At 34.8% G+C, this 24,494-nt stretch overlaps 1 protein-coding gene across 8 annotated transcripts in view; it reads right to left on the reverse strand.

The window, feature by feature from the left end:
• LOC131675061 (paired box protein Pax-5) overlaps nt 1-24,494 on the reverse strand; it is a 399,649-nt gene that overhangs the window by 38,500 nt on the left and 336,655 nt on the right. For all 8 annotated transcript variants that reach the window (XM_058953888.1, XM_058953887.1, XM_058953894.1 and 5 more), the window contains one exon: nt 21,544-21,788. In XM_058953888.1, coding sequence (XP_058809871.1) covers nt 21,544-21,788 — 245 coding nt within the window. The remainder of the gene's footprint in view (nt 1-21,543; nt 21,789-24,494) is intronic.

The raw sequence follows: 24,494 nt of genomic DNA on the forward strand, positions 1-24,494 counted from the left end.
ACGTATTCGCAGTTGATAATCGATCAAAGGGCTTGTCACTTATCAGTTCACTGGTACCTGCTTTGAGCTATAAACAACTTATAAATTGATATATACATGAATAAGTATAAATACTTTAATTACTGGTTTCAGAGAGAAAGACAGCGAAAGAGACATAATGAGCTACAAGCCGCTCGTTATAACCTTAAACATTATGAAACGTGTAACTTTGATGAACATAAGTATGTTACAAGCTTTTGAATATCCAAATTTTTTCAACACAACTTTGTTTATTGACATCCCTAAAATGTATACACTAAATTTAACGTCTTAAAATTAAAAACAGAAAAATAGGAAAGCGATCCGAACCCGCCAGAGATCACCTGAGTTTCTCCGCGCAAGGATATAGTAAAACTAATCCGCAAACTTAGGTCGGATACTTTTAGGACAGACCAAGTATATGTTTATAACTTTTAAGGTTATAAATTTTTATGAATGAACAAAAGCATATAAAATTTTTAAAGTAACTGTAAGAAAATAGATACTCTGAAGAGTACATAGCTCTGAATTTTTCCGCTTTAATCTATCGATAATCCTCTTGTTAAAAGTGAGATAAATGCAAGTATTCCTTTTTTCGATCGCAGCCGCGGTTGAGTATGCCTATAACCAAGAGAACATCCTTAACAGAAAATTGCACACACTAAATGTAAAGTTTGTGACTTAAAAAATTCATTTAAAAATGCAGCATTTCATGATATCAATCGTTTGTCACAAAATTATCATCAAATAAAGTTAAATACATGAATATAGGAAAATTTACAATAAAATCATATAACTTTTGTTTAATTTTAAAAGTATGTACAGTAAGATTACTATCTCGCAACGCAATTTAAAATGTTTGAATAAATTATTTATTTGTTTATTCATTGATAATTTTGTTCAAAAATCAGTTATCAATTTGTGAAATTCTTGCTTATCTTCCTCAAGATGTTACTGTGCTTAACTGTATTTGAATTCGTATCACATTTGCAAAATTATTCATAATTTATAATTGAAAATTAAATTTTATTAGTTATTAATTAATTAATACGCATAATGAGTTTATAATTGCAATCAGTGTATCGAAATTTACTAAAAAAATAGCTTTTGTTGATTGAAAAAGCTTAAAGTTACAAATTTCGCATAGGTGTGACATCCCTTATCAAGTCATGAATTTGATTGAGTGCCCTAACATACATAAGCATATACGTGAGGTAACGTCTTAGTTTTTATAGCGCTTTTATTCATTTTGGAGTATATGGCAAATTGCCATAGCTCAGTGAAAAATGAATTGATCAGACCGGACCGTTACACTTATTTATCAACCTCGCGGAAGAGAGCGTAGAACCGACTAGAGAGCTGAGTCAAAAAATATCGAATTTATCGAAAAGGACACAATACATAACCAACTTGTAAGTCCTTACTCTAGTAATATCAAATAACAAGTAGATAAAATGACATTAAACAGAAATAAATTAGTGAAGAAAATATAAAATAAAATTATCGAATTGAATCATAAAATATATTATAAGCATTGACCATCGGATTGAGATTATATATATATATATATATATATATATAACAAAGCTATCTGCCTAATTAATTGTACTGTAATTGTTATGAGCATTATAGTTTTCTAAACGATAAATTTATGATAACCTAGTTACTAAGTCTCGAAACATACTATAACATGAGGTTGTGGCGAGCGCACCAAGTATTCGAACCAACATTCGAACGTGGTTGAGAAACAAAAGTGTGAGCATAGCAACGAACATTCGTTTCGTTTTATAAAAAAAATTTTTAAAGTGAGTCTGTCAATTGTATTCTTAATAAACAGTCGTTTTATTATTAACTAATTGACTTATTACTAATAAGAGTAAACTACTTAAATAAATAACCATTTATTCCTATATTGGTGACCCCGACATTAAAATTGTGTTACAATTCAAGCCTTGGCGAGAATTGTGGTATTTTGTTGGTGAATTTTCTTTTCGCCATCGTAGAAGATTATAACCTCATCACAAGATGCTTCGCGACGAGAGTTAATTTGTGGTTCTACGTGAGGAAAACGAGCTGCTTGAACGGCAGATCGAGGAACTACGTCAACAAATGGAGCATCGAGTGCAAAATTTACAACCGCAGGAGCTGCAGGAGCCACCGCCGCAGCAGCAGCAGCTACAAGAACAACAGCAGTTGCAGCCTCAAGACGTCATCGCTGACACCGTCAACCAACGCCATGCAGTACATCGTGTCGCTGTGAAATTGCCGCCGTTTTGGTCAGATAAACCAAGCTTGTGGTTTGTTCAAGCTGATTCTCAATTCAAGCTTTCTGACATCACTAACGAGGTAACAAAGTTTCATTATGTTGTTTCTCAATTGGACGCTCGTATTGCATTGGAAGTCGAGGATGTTATTAAAAATCCTCCTCAATTAAACCCCTACACATATTTACGCACAAAAATAATCGAGCGATTATCTGCGCCTGAGGAACAACGTGTTCGCCAACTCATCAGTGCGGAGGTGCTAGGCGATCGTAAGCCTTCCCAGTTTCTTCGGCATCTCCAATCCCTTGCTGGTACAACTATTGTGCCGGATAACCTCTTACGTTGGCTTTGGCTTCAACGTCTTCCGCAAAACGTCCAGGCTATCTTTGCATCACAGTCTGAGTTGGCGATCGATAAACTTTCTGAGCTCGCCGACAAAATCATCGAAGTTTCGCCTTGTCCTCCGAATTTCTCGGTCAACGCTGCATTGAACAACAAAGGTACTGAAAACGATTTATTAAAAGCGGTTGCTGAATTGCAAAAACAAGTCGCTGAATTGGCTACTTCTCGTTCGCGTTCTCGAAATCGTCACGGTTATAACCACAATTCTCGCAACCGAAATAAATCTTAAAACCGGGACGATTTTAACAAAAAAACAGACGAGGTTTGTTGGTATCACAAAAAGTTGCAACAAAATGCTAAAAAGTGCGTCAAGCCTTGCAAGTTTTCGGGAAACGACCAAAGCAATCCGTAAGGACGGCATCTGACTGCTCTTCATCGAGTAGCCGTCTCATTGTTGTTGATAAAGTAACCAAAAATTGTTTCCTCGTCGATACAGGTTCCGATTTATGCTGTTTTCCTCGTCGTTTTTTACGAAACCGTCGTTCTCCTGTTAACTACGAGTTGTGTGCTGCAAACGGAACCAAAATAAAAACGTATGGTTTTCTAAACTTAAATCTTAACCTTGGACTTCGTCGTGATTTTCCATGGAGATTCATCGTCGCTGACGTCGATCTGCCGATAATTGGGTTTGATTTTCTCGCTCATTATCACCTTTTACCGGACTGTCATACAAAACGTATCGTCGACGTAACCACTGGTCTTCGAGTACAAGGTTTATCTCAGCCTTTTTCGCAGAGCAGTATCAAAGTGGTTCAAGATTCTTCACCATACGCTACTCTTGTGTCTGAATTTTCTGAAATCATTCGTCCTCCGGGTTTACCTCGAAACATCAAACACGAAACCGTCCATCACATTCGTACTACTCCTGGACCACCGGTTACAAGTAAAGTTCGCCGATTATGTCCTGAAAAATTAAAAATCGCTCGCAAAGAATTTGAATACATGTTATTAGCTGGCACAACTCGTCCTTCTGAAAGTTCTTGGTCTTCACCACTGCATTTAGCACCAAAAAGTGACTCATCTTGGCGTCCCTGTGGTGACTTTCGAAAGCTAAACACTCGAACGATTCCGGATCGCTATCCGGTTCGTCATATCCACGATGCCACTTATTTTATCAATGGTTGCATCATCTTTTCTAAGATCGATCTTGTAAAAGCTTATCAACAAATTCCAGTTGCTGAAGAAGATATTGGTAAAACTGCAATCATCACACCATTTGGTCTTTTTGAATTTCCATTCATGACGTTTGGACTTCGAAATGCTGGCCAAACTTTTCAAAGGTTTATGGACGAAGTTTTGCGTAGTTTGGACTTTTGTTTCACCTATATGGACGATATTCTCGTTTTCTCTCGTTCTAAAGAAGAACATGAGCGTCATCTTCGAATTATTTTCGAACGTCTTGCAAAGTACGGCCTAGTTATCAATCCACAGAAGTGCATCTTTGGAGTTCAAGAGGTTAATTTCATTGGTTACACCATTTCTGCTGCTGGCATTCGAGCCCCAGAAGAACGAGTAAAGGTGATTCAAGATTACCCTTTACCAAAAACAGCTCAAGATCTTCGCCGTTTTCTGGGAATGTTGAATTTTTACCGCAGATTCATACCTCATGCCTCTGAATATGAAGCTCCTCTGCACGGTGCAATCAGTAATCCATTATTGAAAGGCGCTCAACCAATCACATGGACACCTGAACTTGAAGAAGCTTTTATAACCTGCAAGAACTGCATTTCATCTGCTTCACTTCTTGTTCACCCTCGCATTGGTGCACCTCTTGGTTTATTTACAGATGCCTCGAACCACTCTGTTGGAGCTTGTTTACAACAGCTTGTTGATGACGTGTGGCAGCCTCTCGCTTTCTTCTCTAAGAAAATGTCAACAAAAGAAAGTTCTTGGCCTGCTTATTATCGTGAACTTCTGGCTATCTACGCTGCGATTCAACACTTTCGCCATTTTCTGGAAGGGTACCAATTCACGATCTTCACAGACCACAAACCATTAACTTACGCCTTACAACAAAAACGTGAAAAGCTCCCGCCAATTCAACTCAATCAACTTTCATTCATCGCAGAATTTTCAACAGATATACAACATATCAAAGGTACCGATAATGTCGTTGCCGATACTCTTTCCCGGATCGAAACCGTTTCTGCACCATTTGATTTTGAGTTGCTAGTTAAATCTCAAGAAAAAGATGAAGAACTCAGAAGAATTACTAAGAAAAACTCTTCTCTCAGCATTGAACGTGTGCCGATTCCTGGTACCTCACTTATGGTGTTTTGTGATACATCAACAGGAAAACCTCGGCCCTTCATCACACAGCCTTTTCGTCGTGACATCTTCAACCAACTGCACACTTTAAGTCATCGCGGCGCAAACGCTTCACTCAAATTAATCAGCGATCGATTTGTTTGGCCTTCCATGAATAAGGATTGCCGAAATTGGGCTCGTACTTGCAGTGATTGTCAACGATCAAAAATTACTCGCCATGTTCACGCTCCACTTGGAAATTTCGAGACTCCAACGAAGAGATTTTCACACATCCACATCGATCTGATTGGTCCACTTCCACCTGCACGTGCTTTTCGATATTGCTTGACTGTCATTGATCGTTTTACTCGATGGCCCGAGGTTTATCCTTTAGAGAACATAACTGCAGACACTGTGACTCAAGCACTTTTAGATTGCTGGATATCTCATTTTGGCTTTCCAGAAACTTTATCCTCAGATCGTGGTCCTCAATTTACTTCACACCTCTTCAAGAACTTTATCAAACTCTTCGGAATCCGACACAACTTCACTACAAGTTGGCATCCTGCTTCGAATGGTTTGATCGAACGCTTACATCGCCATTTAAAAGCTGCAATCATGGCTCATTCTGACATCAATTAGGTTCAAGCTTTGCCTTTGATACTTCTTGGTATTCGTTCTGCTTTCAAAGAAGATATCAAGGCTACTTCAGCAGAGATGGTCTATGGAGAAACCCTTCGTTTACCTTTTGAACTGCTTTCTTCAAACCTTGAAAACAAGAATCTCGGCGATCCAAGTAGCTTCCTCTCAAGCTTACGAGAGTTCATGTCACGCTTACGCCCAACTCCAGCATCAAGACATTGTCAACCTGGCGTTTTCGTTTTCAAGGAGCTCACCAAATGCAGTCATACCTTTTTGAAACAAGGACCTTTTCTAAAGGCACTCCAACCACCATACACTGGCCCATACGAAGTCATGGATCGAAATGTAAACACGATCACACTCAAGATCTGTAACAAGCCTACCAAAGTCTCTATTGACCGAGTGAAACCTGCATTCATTTTGTAAGATGATGTCACACCTGTTCCTGTTCCTGTTTCTGTTCCTGATGCTGTACCTACAGAACCAATTCATGTTCCTGTTTCTATTCCTGATTCTGTACCTACAGAACCAATACACGATTTGGCAGAAGAGTCAAATTTCGAGACATTTTAAATTTGTAGCCAAATTCTCTGCCAAGGGGGGTAATGTGGCGAGCGCACCGCGCATTCGAACCAACATTCAAACGTGGTTGAGAAACAAAAGTGTGAGCATAGCAACGAACATTCATCTCGTTTTATAAAAAAACATTTTATAGTGAGTCTGTCAATTGTATTCTTAATAAACAGTCGTTTTATTATTAACTAATTGACTTATTACTAATAGGAGTAAACTACTTAAATAAATAACCATTTATTCCTATAAGGTTATGATGTATTCTTTTAAAATAAATTTCTGGATTATTCATATATTTTTTAAACTTCTTATATTTATATATAAAATTATTAATTTATTATGTAATTTAGTCATTCATCTTATTGTTACTCGTATTTACAATTTTTTGAAATTTCTTGCTGTACTTATTGAGATGTATGTCATTTTTGAGCGCACTGTTGTTATTTACCTTTAATTTACTTTGTATATTGGCTTGTTCATTATTTTTAATTCTGTTGTTTTCTTCATTTTTTTTGAAACTGTTATTATCATCATTTTTTTCCATTATATCCAAGATATTCATGATAATACGAGTAATAGATCTTATCTTTATAAGAATCTGCTGATTTAATTCTATAATATATTTGGAACAATGGATAACACAGACCGACAAATTTCTGAACAAAAAATAAGACCTTGCGTACCAATAGGATTTTCATGCGCTGATGAGTCTAAACCCGGCATCAGAATTAACCCAACACGTCAGGTTTTATCCTAACTTATAAATACGAAATACACAATTTTTAGCTATACTCGTGGTTATCTACTACCTTTAATAATTTTTTTTTTAAACAAATAATGACATTTTGAAGCAGATTTATCATCCTACGTACATAATCCTGTTTCTAAATCTTGTACATCTTTTTTCTTCACTGGGATATCTAAGATTGAAATTCAAGTATTTTCGAAATTTTACTAGTACTTTGAAACCCCGACAAATTAAGATACGAACTGACATAGTATATTTATGTTCTATGAGGCATAGAATCCATATTGAATGTCAAAACTACTTCAGAATCTCAAGGTTTCTCACCTCAAATTGCAAAAACCCATTATTGTTGGTCCTGAGAAGAAGATAGGAAGAGGAAAATATTTTTATATATGAAGGAATAGCGTATTTTCAGAAATATTGGAGCACCTAATCATTGAACGTACAGCATCAGATCCCTAAATCCTAATGTCCTTAATCCTCGAAGTCTGTAACCTGCGAGTCTATAACATTAACTAACGAGGTACTAGAATAATATCGAAAATACTGAAATTTCAATCTTTGATATCTTAGTAAAAAGAAAAGATGTACAAGATTTAGAGGCAGGATTTTATAGGGTAAAATTTCTGCTTTGAAACGGCGCTATCCGTTGAATAAAATTAATGGTAATAGTAGATAACCATGCATATATCTAAAAATTGTATTTTTCGCCCTTATTGGTTACGATATCTTGAAAACTTGACATGTTAGTTAATTTTGGTGCCGGATTTGAATTCAACGTATCAAAATCCTTCAGGCACACAAGGTCTTGTTTATAGTTCAGGACATTTTTTCATTTTTGTCGGTCTGTGTAATTCTATTTCTATATCTCTCAACTATATATGATTATAGTGTCATGATTTATCTGATGTAATTTATTTATATATGAATAATTGATGCACAAAATAGGCTTTTGATGGTCACATGTTTTGATGTCATATTTTCCAGCACCAGTTGTTATAAAGGTTAAGGTTAGTGTCATAAAACTCTTTATAACTTTGATAACTTGAGAATATTCTCTATTTGATTTTTCTTATAAATATATGCGGGTCGTCTGGGACTGGAATAATAACTCTTAACCAGCTAATGATAACAGAGATAGGAGTGAGCCGACGAATAGGACAAACAGATGCTAACTAATCAACCAGTTAAAAAATTACGTGGGTTAAAGTAATAAAATAGACGGCGCTGATGACCGAGTTGACGATATAATCACCCAATGAGACAAAAATACGCGTCTGGAAGGAAGGGAAACGAAAGAGATGCGACATGATGCCGCGTTAGTTGCGGCCTATTCCCTGAGAAGCCGCAGCCGAACCCGGACGATTAAGCCCGGACGATCCTCCAATAGAGCGTCAGTGGGAACCAATTTTTTGTTCGAGCCTAGGAGATGCAAAAAGGAAAGTTAGTCTACTTTTGTGTATTGTGCTGAAAAAAGCAGGGAAAGAGAGAGAAGGAGAGAAAGGACGAGATATTACGGAGATCAACTGCGAGTACTTTTCAGCACATATATCGTAATAGGGAGTGCGCGAATTCATGCAGATTTTGCACGCCCCTTAACGTGACCAATTCCTTCGCGACTCATCAACACATACTCCGTTGTCCATTTTATTTTCTCTCGAGTGTTCTCGAACGGACCGACCGACCTGACCTACGAGGATCACAAGTGCGGGATGTGATCGCGTCCCGGTGTGCCTTAGGTGAAACGATTCGTGTATCAAGCAGCGGGGAATAGCGTCGACGCGGATAGCTTGGGCATACCATTTGGTTGACTAACGCATCGTCTAATTAGGATAGGTCATGCAGCGGATTTAGCTAAATACTTTTGGAAATAGGAGCATAGCAACAGTAAAGAGCAGAGAAGAGCTTGATCTTGGGCAGACAGCGGGAACCTTATCTTTGAGTGAATAATAAATTAACTTTTTCCGATATATAACCTTTCTTTTTCTTTGTTAAAACCTGCAATCTACCCATCCCTAATAGCTATTGCGATCGGGATGAGTAGGACAGGCTAGTGCGTATCAACATGCCGATGCCATCTTAACTGTGCGCCACAACATTCCTTTGTGAGTAACTGATAACTATTCACTAACGTGGCGACCTGGAGGAGCTACTCCGACTACCCGATTCTGAAGAAGAGCTCGCTTACCGACATTTTTGACTAGACGACCAACTCCTTAACTCGTTCGTTCATTAGCCTTGATATTTACAGGTGGCCAAATAGGCCAGGGCGACCGAACGAGACAGCCGCTTAGAAATTCTACGGAAGCCCTCAGCGGCAGCAGCAGCATCCCCTCTTTTTCCCGCGCGCGCGTTTGAATCAGCCAACATGCAGCGCTACTCCCCCTCCTAACGCAAGGACGGTAGCTAGCATCCAACATACACACACGCACACATACACATATAAACGAACTATAAAGAAGCTGCAACCAACGTTGACTGACCGCGCGTGCGCGCCGCCACTAGTGTCGACGAATGAGGCCAAGAAAAACTCCTTCAGTTATTTTCCAGTTATTTTCTCATCTCTCCCTCCGTCACAAAACATATATCTTTGCGGAAAAAAATCGCATGGAAGTAGGACTTACGTAGCGTTGAAGCTTAAGATCTTACGCATCGATCTATTCATCACCAGTTCATTTAAACCAATCAGTAAAGTTGTGGCGGCAATAAAAATGGGAAAAAACTTAACGTAGACATCATTTTGTCAGAAAAGCATGAAACGCCTAGAAAAAATGAAGCAACATCAGTATAATTTGTTTAAATCAAACAATTTACTCGTAGACGCTAGTCTCTAAAAAAATTATCTCATTAATAGCTTGTTCTACCTCTAGAATGTGATGCAAAACATTTAAAAGCTTTAAAATCTTAATTTTTTCGTAAATTAATTTCCCAAATATTATTATTAATATTAATAATAATTAATACTTAAACATTAAAGTAATGTGTTCTTTCCTTACGATTACCTCCACATATTTGTTAATTGATCTAGATAAACGGTTAACGAATTAATTAATGCACAAAATCTTAAATTTCGATACTATATAAATTCCATTTTCATGCGTTTTTATAGAGATATACGCTTTGAATGTTAAGTGACTTGTACATCACTAAACATAAATTTTTACCTCCAGAATAGGGAGCATTTGAATACGGCGACCGAGTAAAGATATATTTATGTTATAAGATGGCAAATGACTTGTAGTTTATTTCTGTGTGGCCTACTGCTATTTTTTTCTATGTATATAACTTATACTATAATTAACAGCGACCAAACAATCCAGAAAGTTTTTTAATACAGAAAATATCGATAGAACTATGAGAACATTACCATCCGTATTAATAAGAAAATAAACACTATATGGTTGTTGTTTGCGGGTTGTTGCAATGTGTTAATAAGATCACATTTAGTAAATCTCTTCCCTCTCAACGCCAGAAAATTTTAAGGCATCAAACATGTCGATAGAATCATAAATTGGAATTCAATAAATTCTATGTTTCTTGGATTATTCGCTTTTCGTCAGTAATATGTGGTCTCTTCAGATCCTTTAAAAAAAATTTAATTAAAAAAAATTAATTGAAATAAGTTCTTTACGAAGTATAAAATTTATTCCTCTCTATTCCTATATATTTAAATAATAATCTCATGCACAATTTTGATTTTGTTGTTAAAATATTAGATAGAGAATATAATCACTACAAGAGAAATATTTCAGAAATGTTTTTTATATAAAGACTTTAATAACACGATAAATAGGCAACAGGATACTTAATTCATTAGTGATCAATATAGGAGTACAATCAATTCATTTAAAAGAAAATTATTTTGCGAAGTTTTATTGTTATTATATTCATATACACTTTTTCCTATTTAGTTTCAAATGTTTACCTTTTATAACCCTACTATTTACCTGTAAGTCTAAGTACATATATAATAATATTGAGTTTGACAAAAAAAGAAATTAACTCCTCTATTCTAATGCTTTTAGTCTTAGTGTTATTCGAATAACTTAGACTAGCAGTCAATGAACTATTACTTTGACTAGAAAAATGATTTTTCTTACAATCGATAACGTTATCTTGAAAAATTTATCAGTTGCGTTGGTATGTGTTTTGTGTTATTCGATTTGATACCAATTTTATTATAAAATTGTCATCATGTTTGTACAAAGTATTGAATAAAGGACCTTATGAGGCTGGAAGGTAAACCAGCGAAACGATTTTAAAAATAAATTGAGTGGAGATAATTTTTATTTATAGTATTTAGGTGTCACTCTCTTATTTCTTTGCTCTATAATTTCGCAAGATTTCTCTTACAAGTGTTTAACTATGCTATTTTGTTTTTAGTTTTTGTGTTAGTATATATTATTAACTTTTGCCTACCATACTTTGTAAAAAACCTGTTGTAATTGATGTTTCTTAAATAAAGGATCCGAAGAGGCCACATATTAATTATAAAACGCGCGTAATCCAAGAAGTATGGTGTTTTATAGAATTCTTTTTTTATCGGTTTAATCTCCTATCTTTGGAAAAAATATATGTTAGTCACAGTACCGTGTTAAAATGCCATTAGCATCCATCCCCCTTATCAGGAGATGAAAATTGTCCATATGTATTTTCATGGTTATAACTAATCAATAACAGGTTGATAAAATTTCAAAATGAAAAATAACCAAAAACGCGGTAATATAATTCCGTAAGTTTCCGAAGTACTAAATCGGATTCTGGCTTCAGAATTGATCCATCACCTAAGATTTTCAAGATGTCTCAACCCAAAAGTGCGAATCACGATATTTTGCTATGTACGAGGTTATATAACACCGTGAATAAGTTTTTTTCCAAAAAACAAGTCGAATAATGACAAAACAGCACTTCAACACTGACAATACATAAAAACCGATTTTAAAAAAATTAGAGTTATCTGTTTCTTTTATCAAGATATCATAGATTAAAGTTAAATAGTTTAGCAGTTTCACAACAATAATATAATAGTTCAATCGCGAAATACGTATATCTAATATACATCTGACCTTTATATCCCGATTTCCTTAACCCCCAACCCCTAAAATCTCTGATCATATAAATCCAGACCTTTGTACTCCAATTGCCTTAACTTTCGGCCACTGTAACCTGTAATCATGTAGCTTAAACCTTTGTACTCTAATTGCCTTAACTTCTGACCTCTGTAATCTATAACCGTATAACCCTAGACCTTTGAATCCCAAATGTTTTCAACTCTGATTCTTGTAGCCTGTGATTTTAATGTTGTTGTGGAATTGCTAAAGTACTTAACTTCAATCAATGATATTTAGATGAAAAAAAATACTTCTAATCCAAAAAATAATGTTTAAAGAGTGCTGTTTTGTGATAGTCTTACTGGTTTTTTTTGAATTTTTTCACTTTTAGGTTAAGATATCTCGAGTACATTAGGCTATAGATCCATTCGGAAGCCAGATTTAAATCCTTCAATAGTCTAATCGATTATATACTTCCGATACGACGGTAATAGGTCAACGTTTGGAGATTGTTATTTGATTTTTGAGCGATAGCGGACGTTTATATAGTGCAAAACGTTCAGGTAGTCAGTGATTTTCCTCTGTTTTTTGTCCTTTGTTGTAACTCTCCTTTAATATCATCATCGGTTATGCGTCTACCATAGTGATCGCACCATATTTTTTCAGGTTTTTCCATGTGTAAATTTATTTAAAAATTGCACGTTACTAAAAAGTTACTTCTTTAGAAAAAAAATTGTTTTTATCATCTGTAGTAAATAACTATTTAACATTCTTCATTCTCTTTCTTATCTTCAATTTGGCTAATGAAATTTACTGGTCGGTTAATGTTATTGAACCAGATTTTTTGACTTGATGGTATATGTTGTCAGATTCTCGTGATCATTGTCCGTACGAGTTATGTTTGCTTATTGCTCTTCTACAAGGAAAATAGATATCGAGCTCGAGTCAGTGGTCTTGAGTTTCCCGCCAATTGCTATTATTGCGCCTGTAATCTGTTCTTGCAGTGATAGTGTGTAGTTTGTGTTCGATATCTCGTTTTTCGAGAGCCTCGATTACTGTCAGATTCACGTTCCTTTCGGTTTCTTTTATGCCGTCTGTGTATTTTATGATGTGTATCTCAGGATAGTATCAATAGTATTCGTTAAATTATAGTGTCGTATCATAGTAATTTCTATCAATATGGCTGCAAAGATATAGCTACTCGAGAATCGTATAGGTTGGAAAACATCTTTTAGTGAGCGTTTCTCAGACCTTTGACATCGCTGAGCAACTTCCATATCACTATTGCTTCCATTAAGTATACTAGATGGACTAGATGGTGAGCGTAAGCGGCCCCGATGAAGATTATTCTCATTAGTGTACCTTGTATCGCTTGACATTTTACTAATGTCTGCCAAATAAATTTGAGGTCATACTGCTACCAAATTGTACGACGATACAAGAAATCACGAGTAAAACTGAAAGGACAATCAGCGTATTGCTCCTACAAATAAACTTCGTCAGGCATACACGCAAATTGAATTTCAAGACCATGAGAAATTTCCCCAAACCACCAATACTAAGACTAGATCATCTGAAATAATAGGATATGTTGATATTCTTCCGAGAAAAAAAATGGTGAGTATATGTTGGCAAATGACATCACCTACCACCCTGATAAATATGAGAACGAGCTGTCTTCTTAGTAGATTGTACTGGATTAAGCTAAAAGAACAAATGAATTAACGGATTGCATAACACTACTCATGACTGACAACCTGGGAAGAACACAAATAACCAAAAATGTAATGGATGTGGGTACAACAAAATCGATTACAAAAGGCTTTCGATGAATTGTACCAGCAAGTCAAGAGATCATAAGATTCAGAAAATATATCAAATGAGCTTAATCAGACCATCAAAAAGCGCATAGTACGTGGAGATTTCATATTTTATAACCTAAATAAAGTTAAAAGCAAAGACACATACCCGTTGCCTAACATAGACTCGGTTGTAGATAAACTACGAAGCGCTAAATACATTAATAAAATCTATGTAAAGAATTTTTCGTTAACGCGGGCAAACATTTTTTTTGCTGAGAAAATCTGTGGACTATTCAATCCTAATATATACCTATTTAAAATCAAAAAAACTGAAAGTAAACTAGGAAAGTAGATATTGAGAGCTTTTGTAGGAATGCATGAATTTTTAACATCACAAAGGCACATTACACCGAGTACCTGGCATTTTATGTCGAATTAACCTATTAACGAACACAGGCATCATTTTTTGGACATATTTTTGATCGCAAAATTCATGTGTAAAACGACATGATAAATTGATCTACGCTATCATTCCTAATATCTTTAGGTATGTTGAATAAGAATCTGGCCTCAAATTCAAAAATTATCCTTACAAAATTATAATAACGGGTTAGTTTTTTACAAAAATAAATGGTAACGATTAAAAAAAAATTTTCTATCATAAAACACGTCAATATCGAAATCTTTCTTCAATCATCGGTGTACAAAATTATTGAATTATAACAGAAAATTTTTATATACTATTTTTTCTTTCAAAAATAACGAATAAAATGCAAATTCCTGAAAAAAGTGTATTACTTGTCATTGTTTTTATAAATAAATATGAGGTGTAAAAAAACGTTTTATTGAAGAAAAATATCTTAAAATTTATCAAGAAACATTCAAATTTTTTCAAATTTAATGGAGAAAATGTTTAATATTTCAAAAAACCACGAAATAGATATTTCCAAAAAAATCTGGAAAAATTCTAAAGTATTTTTTGGCTAATTCTAAGACTTTTTATTCTTATAAATTTTTTACCAAAGTCTATAGTTGTTGAGTAAAATATTATCAAACATTATGTGAATTATTTCCAACTGGTTCAAATTTTTTTGAAAAATCTAAAATTTTCTGAAAAAAAATTTGAGAGTGTTCCTTGGTAAGTTTTAAGACATTTTTCTTGATTAAAACTTTTTCCTAAACTTCATATATTTTGAGACAAACAATGATAATGAGAAAGGATATTTTTTTCAGGATTTGTATTTTATCCGTCGTTTTGGAAGAAAAGCTCATGCATAAACTTCCCTGTTGAAGTTCAACAATTTTTAGCACCGATGGTTAAAGAAAGATTTCGATATTGATGCGTTTTATGTTAGAAAAAATTTATAAAATATTTTTTTTTAATATTTCACTATTTTTTTTGTAAAAAATCTATCAATTTAATTTTTCAAGCAATATTTTTGGATTTTTAGCATAGTGTTCCGGATCGAGTTTTACGTATGTCGGAAAAACCCAATAAAGGCTTTGTTTCGATGGTGTGCGTCGGTAATCCCCAAGAAACGGTGAGAACGCGGAGACTGACCATCATCTTTCCTTTTTTTGTCTCTCTTAATAATTTATTGCCTACGGTCTATATTTACCTCGCTTCTGTCGCATACGTGTCGCCGAAAAATAGTCTAACGGTACGACTCAGTAATTAAAGAAAACTCGAGCGTTTTACTACTATTAGCAGTCATAAAAACTTTTGACGGTTTTACGTGCACGGAAAGGACAGGCGCAAATGGAAATCTCTTTGATAATTGTGTAATTTAAGTTAGTATTATAAGTATACATTGTAATGTTTTGTCTACTGCGTGTAATTTGTTTATTTGAACCCGTTAACGTCCACAGGACACATTTTTTAAGTTTGAGTTTGAATTGTTACCTCGCAATGAATTCGAACTCAAATAACTTAAAACTAACCGTACCCTATGTTTTCGAGGGTGCTCTTTCGAATAGTGATGATCAGAAGTCGAAAAAAAGATTTCTAACCTCTAAAAAATCAAAATTAAAAAAAAAACGTGATTTTGAAAAAAAAAATTTTTTTTTAAACTGATTTTCTGGAGCCTATACATTTTTGTATCGGTCTAAAACCGGTTATAAAGGTGTCCTCGATATCTGAACTAAATGTTAGGATGATGACATTTATTTGAATTATTTTTCATCTAAGCAAAATGGCGGCCGAAATAAAAAAATTTTGTTCTAAACTTGATAAATTTTTTTCTCAGAAAGTATAGGTGTTAGCAAAAAATTTATAAGAATAAAAATATCTTAAAATCGGCTAAGAAATACTCTTAAATTTTTTCAAAACGTTTTGAAACAATTTTTGATTTTTGAAAAATTCAAAAAAGTTGAAAAATATTTTGAAAAAATTCAAGAGCATTCCCTGATTAATTCTAAGATATTTTTGTTCTAATAAATTTTTAGTTAAACTGCATAGTTTTGAAGAAAAAATGTGTGAAATTGTAAAAAAACTTATTTGTATATTCAAAATAATGAGCAACAAATAAATAAAAAGGCCGAACCAACGGGATTTTCGGTTCTCTAATTGTTATGCCTGTTAGCCGGCGATGGTACATCACCGTTGTCCATCTCTTACCACGGGGAGGTCGACAATAGAAAGAGACATTTTCTTTTTTTTTGTTTTTTGCCTTGTTGTTTTACTTTTTTTTTTTTTTTTTTTTTGTTTCTCGCCTTATTCAAATTTTTTTTATACTTAAATGTTTTGGATAAAATCTGATAACTAGATTTAATTGAAACTTATAAAATTATTTATGAAAATCAAGGAAACATGTATAGTAGAACAAAAATATTTTTGGCAATCAACGCAAAATTGTTGTGTTCTTTTAGAACATTTTGTGAAGTTGAAACATTTCTTTTTTGCCATGACTTTTTCGTGTGTGTGAGATTGTCGATTATTGGTTTCATTCAAGTATTTTGATGCTACAGCTAGTGCAATGTCTTTTATGGTTACAACTTTTTTACCACACACCAAATTCTTGAGTACGGCGGCATTTGTAATTGATCCTTGAATAATTCTCATTAAAACTACCCAAGTCCACTTTTTCGACCTAATACACGGCAACAGACTGCTACAGTAATAATCATGTTGGTCTACTCCACCCATAAAATTGTTGTACAAATTGAAAGCATAAGGACAAGGTATTTCAACTTTACCATGTTCATCTTTAGAATATCGTTTTGCTGAAGACAATGGAGTAATGCCAGCAGCCGTCGAGAGCAATGAGCCAATTTTAGAGTCTATGACTGATATGTAGTTGACACCACTATTTTTGTCATGTTTCACAAAATATGTTCCTCTCTTTGATTTATTATTAAGATCAATAGTGACTCCGCTTACTCTATTTGCTCTCACAGTACCTGTAGCTCGAAGACCAATTTTTCGTAGATGAACGAAAAGATCTGGTGAACTGAAAAAGTTATCGAAATAAATGTGATAACGACTGATCTTTCTTGGTGACACAGTTGTTAGGAGCCTCTGGAGCATTTGTAGAACAACGCGGCTACCCAAAGCACAATTTCTTAAATTCTCTAACTGCTTTGAAGGGAGATGGTTTGATCCTTTCCCACAATATATATCAAAATCAAAAATAAATCCTTCTTTATTGCAAATAGCCCACAGTTTCAAACCAAAACGTACAGGTTTACCTTTCATAAACTGCTTCAAGACTGTCTTACCATAAAATTTGATCATACATTCATCAATTGATAAAGCTGTGGAAAAAATCGCAAATTGTTGGCAGTTTTTTCGAAAAATATCTAAAGGAACACGTATACGCCAAGCTCTATCATTTGCATTTTTGTCTTCATTTTTTGATAGCTTTATTTCTGATTTTATTTTTTCAAATTTTTGACGACTCATGGCTAATTTTACTAATTCGCAGACTAGAAAAGGATTATTTGACCAGTAATCTCTCTGACTTTTTCTTGAATTAAAGATCGATAAAATAATAATTCCTAAAAATGTGTTCAAGTCTTGTAGAGTAAGATCACCACCATTGTATACTGTTGCTTCTACTATAAATGCCTTTAATTCATCAGAAAAAAATAATTCAAACAAATCAGTTAGAGAATAATCGAGGATCTTTTTACGATCAGATTCTGAAAGAAAAACTTCACTTGTTAACTTTTCCCCATAAACTTTTTCGCCATCCAACCACTCATAAACATGGTTTGGTTCTAACTTCTTTTGATTTTCCGAGTAGCTATCAAGAACTTGATTGTATAAAGTAGTAGGTATAAGATTTTCAAGGAATGAGCATACATCAATGTGATCATTTTCATTTTCTGAATTTGAATCAGACTCAGAATCTTAAGAATCGTCTAAACTGGAAATCATAATGACATCAAAATTCTCGTCATTTTCTTCGGTTTCAATATCATATTGTTGATCAGAATTTTTTGATCGTTTTTTGGGTGGCATTTTTCCGACTTCACAATAAAATAATTCTACTATTTTCTTATAAGAATATGTAATAATGCAATAAAAAATTATTATTTAAGTTATCTAAACAACTAAAAATTGTTTCCGAACTCAATGAAGAAATAAAAAAAATTTTTAGAGCTTTAGTAATCATCAAACTACTTAGTGTAAAGATAACATATTTTTACATTTTATACAAAGATTCTTTTATATATTTTCTGAAAGTAGTATAATATTATGTGAAGCTGACAATACGTTGACAGTTAATTATCAAAATAATAATTTAAAAAACTGATTTGAAATGCATGAAGATTAAATTGTATCCAACTATACAAATAAGAAGTGCTTTTTTACAAATTCACGTAATTTTTTCTTCAAAACTATACAGTTTAACTAAAAATTTATTAGAACAAAAATATCTTAGAATTAATCAGGGAATGCTCTTGAATTTTTTTAAAATGTTTTTTCAACTTTTTTGAAATTTCATTTTTTTGAATTTTTCAAAAATCAAAAATTGTTTTAAAACGTTTTGAAAAAATTTAAGAGTATTTCTTAGCCGATTTTAAGATATTTTTATTCTTATAAATTTTTTGCTAACACCTATACTTTCTGAGAAAAAAATGTATCAAGTTTAGAACAAAATTTTTTTATTTCGGCCGCCATTTTGCTTAGATGAAAAATTATTCAAATAAATGTCATCATCCTAACATTTAGTTCAGATATCGAGGACACCTTTCTAACCGGTTTTAGACCGATACAAAAATGTATAGGCTCCAGAAAAACAGTTTAAAAAAAAATTTTTTTTTTCATAATCACGTTTTTTTTTTAATTTTGATTTTTTAGAGGTTAGAAATCTTTTTTTCGACTTCTGATTATCACCATTCCAAAGAGCACCCTCGAAAACATAGGGACGGTTAGTTTTAAGTTATTTGAGTTCGAATTCATTGCGAGGTAACAATTCAAACTCAAACTTAAAAAATGTGTCCTGTGGACGTTAACGGGTTAAGTAATGGAAACATGGCAGAACAATTAGCAACTCATAAGGAGTTGTGCGTCTCCTCCGCGCTCTTTCTCGTTATGACCAGCATGGCTGCTGCATAGTTGCAGCCAGGGCGGTGAGCCCCGCAATTCGGAGATCATTTCCGAGGCTACATTGACCTCGAGAAGGTCGCACAGCTCGGAAATTGCACAAGGCATAACCGAGACTGTTTGAGCATCTCACGAGCAAGACTGGAAGAGAAAACGCGACAGAGGACGTTAAAAGGAGAAAGATGAAAGAAATTAGAAATTAGAAATAAGAAATTGGAAATTAGAAACAAGAAATTAGTCGTGGTACAAGATTACAAATTTCTACAAAACTTAATGAGAATAAGCCGAATAGTCGACGTAGTATTTATTTTTACAATAAGAATATAAATATAAGACTTAACATGGATACGTCAGTTGAGAAGCTATCAGCTTCATTTCCTTTGACACCAGAAAATCAAGTTCCCTATCAAATTCAATCTTCAGTTTCAAATCGTATCGAAAATGAACGTGTTCTAGTTGAAATTCAAATAAGTTCACCAGACTGACGTTATTGTTATAAAAAACCACTGATTCGTTCTTCGTCACGAGCGCGAAGAAACTTTTCGAGCGCAGACAAATTGAATTTATGTAATAATTAATTGTTGAGTTTTTGTTTGTTATGTTTTCCATTTGTTATTCTGTTTTTTTCTTTTTTTTTTATTAAATTTGTTGCCGTTGTTTCGCCCAATCACTTCTCATCTTAATTTTCATAACATGCATTTTAATCCGTTTTGCTTGGCCGATCATTTAGTCGTGGAAATGTTCGAAACGTTCGCGTTTCCTGAATCCCCTCTTTTAAATAAAAATTATACGGACAGCCGCGAACTACCCAAAGAGGGAACGGTCACAAATTTCTCCATTACAAACTTTAAAAAAAGAAGTGCTACCTATACTTTTTAAAACATCAATCGCTTCAGAATTGAATAAGCTTTAATTGTGAAAGTTTTGGAAAAAAATCAAAAGTCGTGTATTTTTAAATCTCTGACAGAGATTATAATTCAAAACAGAAAATAAGTCAAGATATTGTTTTTGATATATTTTGACCCATATAATTCAAATACATATCTAGAGTAACGTTATCTTTAATGTGCGAGTGCGATTAATAAAGAAAGACGAGATATAAATTAAGCGACTTTGTCAATAAGAAAATAAGCATGACATGAGAATAAAATTAAACGCTTGATCGTGCCAAGTCTTGAATGAACTGGCGATAGAAGTTCAACTTCACGAAAATTATTTTTTATGTTTTTTCATTGCGTTGCTACAAGCTCCACTGCTTTTGTTGTTGCCTCTTTTGTTATTGCTGGATATTACTAGAGCGAGAGTTTTTAAACCCTTCATTTTTTTTGCTTTTTCCTGAATCGAATAAAATCATAGCAAAACATTAAAAAATCATACTTTTGTGTTTATTGATATCAATGTTGCTGTGCGATTTAAACATTTCCATAGAAACAATAAGAGGAATCACAAAGTAACATCTTATGGGCCAAAGTATTTTGAAGCTGTTCTAATATTATACTATAATAAGCCCATAAAATTAAGAATCTGTATGTATTGTAAACATTGGAAAAAACAGTGCCGAATTATGGCACTTTCTTGGTGAATATTCTCAAATAAGACCTCATAAGTCTTCAACAAAGGTCTATGAGATGCAATTATTCAAGAGATTTTTATTTTCTTACCAAATAAAGCCACTTAAAAAATTTGAGAAACATCCATTATTGTTTAATCTGCTGAAAAACTTGAAAATTTATATATACTAAACTTTTCAATGTATAATTATAGGCTTGATGCGCAATATAACTCGTGTACGTGGAAGATCCAGCCATTTCAATCCTTTGGCGGCCATACCGAGCTGTTGCAAAAGCCTACTAGAAACTTACATAGATTTCATCGGAGGTCACTAAAATTCTAAGAAAAAGCATTGACTTATGACATTACGATATATGAACTAATACCACTTTAAATGAATAATCAAATTATTGTTTGAAACTTATTATAAGTCGGATATTGTATTCTTATCACGTTTGGAAGCCAATACGTTTCATAAATTCACTTTGTATGTTGGTGTATAACAGTAGATATGATAGATAAAACGACTGCAACAATAATGGCTGGCTTTGATATAATATGCATGTACAATAGAAACCAAAATGTAGTAGGCAAGCATTGCAATATAAATAAGGAATAAGGCTTAATCTGATAAAGCTCTTGTAAACATACTTTTTCTGAGAAATGTATTACTAAATACTTATGTATTACTGACCTTCATCGGAGTGTTTTCTTTTGATGCTATTGCCGTTGGGGTCTTGATGATGCGCAGAAATACCAAGGATGCCGCTAATGCTGTAGGCATTTGGAGCTGTCGCTGGAGTATGCGTTATTACTGACACCGAACCTCCCGTGCCCTGTTGTGGTTGCTGTTGCTGCGGTTGGCCTTGCTGTTGCTGTACTTGTTGCTGCTGTTGGTGTGCATGTTTTGCTTTCTCCGCAGCCTTATTCCGAACAATTCTGTAAGAATTTTAACCAACCAATCATTAATCAGTTTTATGCTAACACAAGTTTTCTTGAATCATATCCATAATATTTTTCATCGCCACGTTCTTACTATCGCTCGATAACGTCAAACATCTTCTCTGGACAATTTTTAAGAGGGATAGGCAATGAAGCAAAACCTATCAATTCAATATTCAACCATGCCGCGATAATGACACTAATTACGTAAAGTGCTATAATAACATGGATTTTAGAATTTAAATAATATCTCAATAATAAAATTTATTATACATAACAGTATTATTGGAGAGAGTTTATTTATAACTGAAAAATGAGATTTCCATGAAATCCATGAAAAATATTTTTAATTAATCCCTGACACAGCGTTGAAATTTTTTTATTAAAATAAAACAGGTTTTTTCCTTCTACTGTTTATTTTAGATTTTATAATGAAACTAATAGCGTAATCGTATTATATATGGAAAACATGTAGCATATTAGAGTTTTAATTTTAATTTATTGACAAATAAAGGAATTTCGTAAAGTAACTTATCGATACATTCTTCGTAATATACTTGTTATTTTTATCAACTTCGCTCTGCCAACCAGTTAGTTACCTATGCAAGTTGATAAAAATAACAAAAAAATGAAAATAATAATGATAATAAATTTATGACGGGGAAAACCGTTTAGTAGCGATTTCCTAGCCTCTTGCTGTCTGCTCCCGCTATCGTTAAGCCGAGCATCGATGTAATTGCCGGTTTATATGATTTGAGATGGCGGACTAGCGGCTTAGGGAGGATTAGCTATACAGATTCCGGTAGGCCATGGCGGTGAAGAGGCGCGCAAAAGAGGAGAAGAGAGAATATGTAAGAGAACGACGGTTGAGGAACGACGAGTTATTGTACGTGAAGATTTGGTTCGAGGTGTCACTGTTGGTAGCAGAGAGGAGTTATACGTGAAGATTCGGCTTGGGAAGTCATAGCAGCACAGAGAACTTTAGTATGAATTCGGTATGCGCCGTAGATTACTGCAGAAATCTTCGTTCAGTTTTGTTGGTCGGTGATTTGGTGAGCCGGATCGTCCCCGGCCTCTGCAGTACAACCATCGGCATTAGCTCCATCACCCCTACGTCCGAACCTATTGGAAGAAAAGGTATGGCAATCGGGGTAACCGACACAGTGAGAGCTCTTCTCTTTCTCTTTCCGCTCCTCAAGAATCAGTTCTAGTGCGCGGTAGTTGGTCGTGGTGTCGTAGACTCCTGACAATCACATGCTCCGCGGTGCGCAGGATTGTAACCACTTAGCGACCCTTATTTGTTTGAGTCTGCCGAAGAGGCTCACCGTTGCCTGTCGTGCAGGATTGCCGCTTCACACCGGTGGAACACCTCTCCGGGCTTACCGCTTCTCCCGAAAGCTTATTTGTACAGTAATTTGTATTGCGCTTCTTTACTTTTACTTATTTGTTTGTAATTTCTTTTGCACTATATATAACTTTATTGTTATTGTTAATAAAGAGATGGTTTCGAGTTTTTGTAAGCTATGTAATTAGATTTTAAGTTATTTTTTCTTCCCGTCTAAGGCTCTCTCATGTGCGAACGTTGCAACCTGTATGCCCGGCAGGTTGTTCAGTAGTTGAAGCATTTTGCCTTCCAAATACCCGCGCAAATAATTAGTAAATAGAATCGTGGGCAAATTTTATTTTAAAAATCGACTCTCCCTTTACAAATTAATAAATAATAAATTAATAATAATAATATTTATTATTATTATTATTATTATTATTAATAATAAATAATAATAATGCCGGGTAGGTCCAGTGAGTGGTAATACCTCACTGGGCAAATGCTAGCTTCCAACGTCTACGACCGTGCCCGGTGGAAACGTCGTCCGTCGCGTCAATACTCTGAGCAGCAACGTTATAACGGACACGGCCAAGAGGAAGATATGGCTCACAAATGACGCAAAAGATAATGGTATTCTGCCGATGTGCCCAACCATTAATCACTTACACACACCTACACTCACACATTACACAAAAACTTACACACACACGCCTCTTGGTAAACTGAGATGAATGAATGCTCGGCGACCTTATAAACGGGGCTTATTGAAAGAGCGAATGCCGGGGACCCTTATAAATGGAGCCGCCCGAAAGCGAATGAAGGGGATCCCTCTAATCGGGCTCTCCCCGTGAACGAAGCCCGGTTTTGCCACTATGGGTACTCACAATCACGCACACTCTACAGGGGGGAACACTGAACACACAGAGAAGAGGAGGGGGGACCTCAGGGACCGTGCGTTGTTCCAGCGCGGTTCGTGGAGTCGCGACCACGAGGGACCTTTAGCACAACGGGACAAAATGAAAAATATGAATATGCACAAAAAAAACATAGATATACCTCAAGTGGTAACTCCTTCTCAGGAGGAATCCACCCCGGGTTCCGATCGGGTGAAAGCCCCGGTGGCCACGGGTAGATGCACGGATTTTGAAGGCCGTACTTTGTGCACGGGGATGAGGAGGAGGACACGAAAAAACGACACAACCTACTGAACTTACCATGACGATAGAGGACGGACAGTGTGTCAAGCGGCGGCAGCGGCGTGAGCTACGTCTCTGCCGCTGACAGCCAAGAACCGACGACAGGACGAGCACCCACAACAACAAACGACACACGAGACGTGACGGAACTGCTATGGCTCATACAAGAGACAGCGACGA

Source organism: Phymastichus coffea, unplaced genomic scaffold, assembly GCF_024137745.1.
Source record: "Phymastichus coffea isolate CEN01 unplaced genomic scaffold, Cenicafe_Pcof_1.1 PCOF00016, whole genome shotgun sequence".
In the NCBI taxonomy this organism is placed as follows: Eukaryota; Metazoa; Arthropoda; class Insecta; order Hymenoptera; family Eulophidae; genus Phymastichus; species Phymastichus coffea.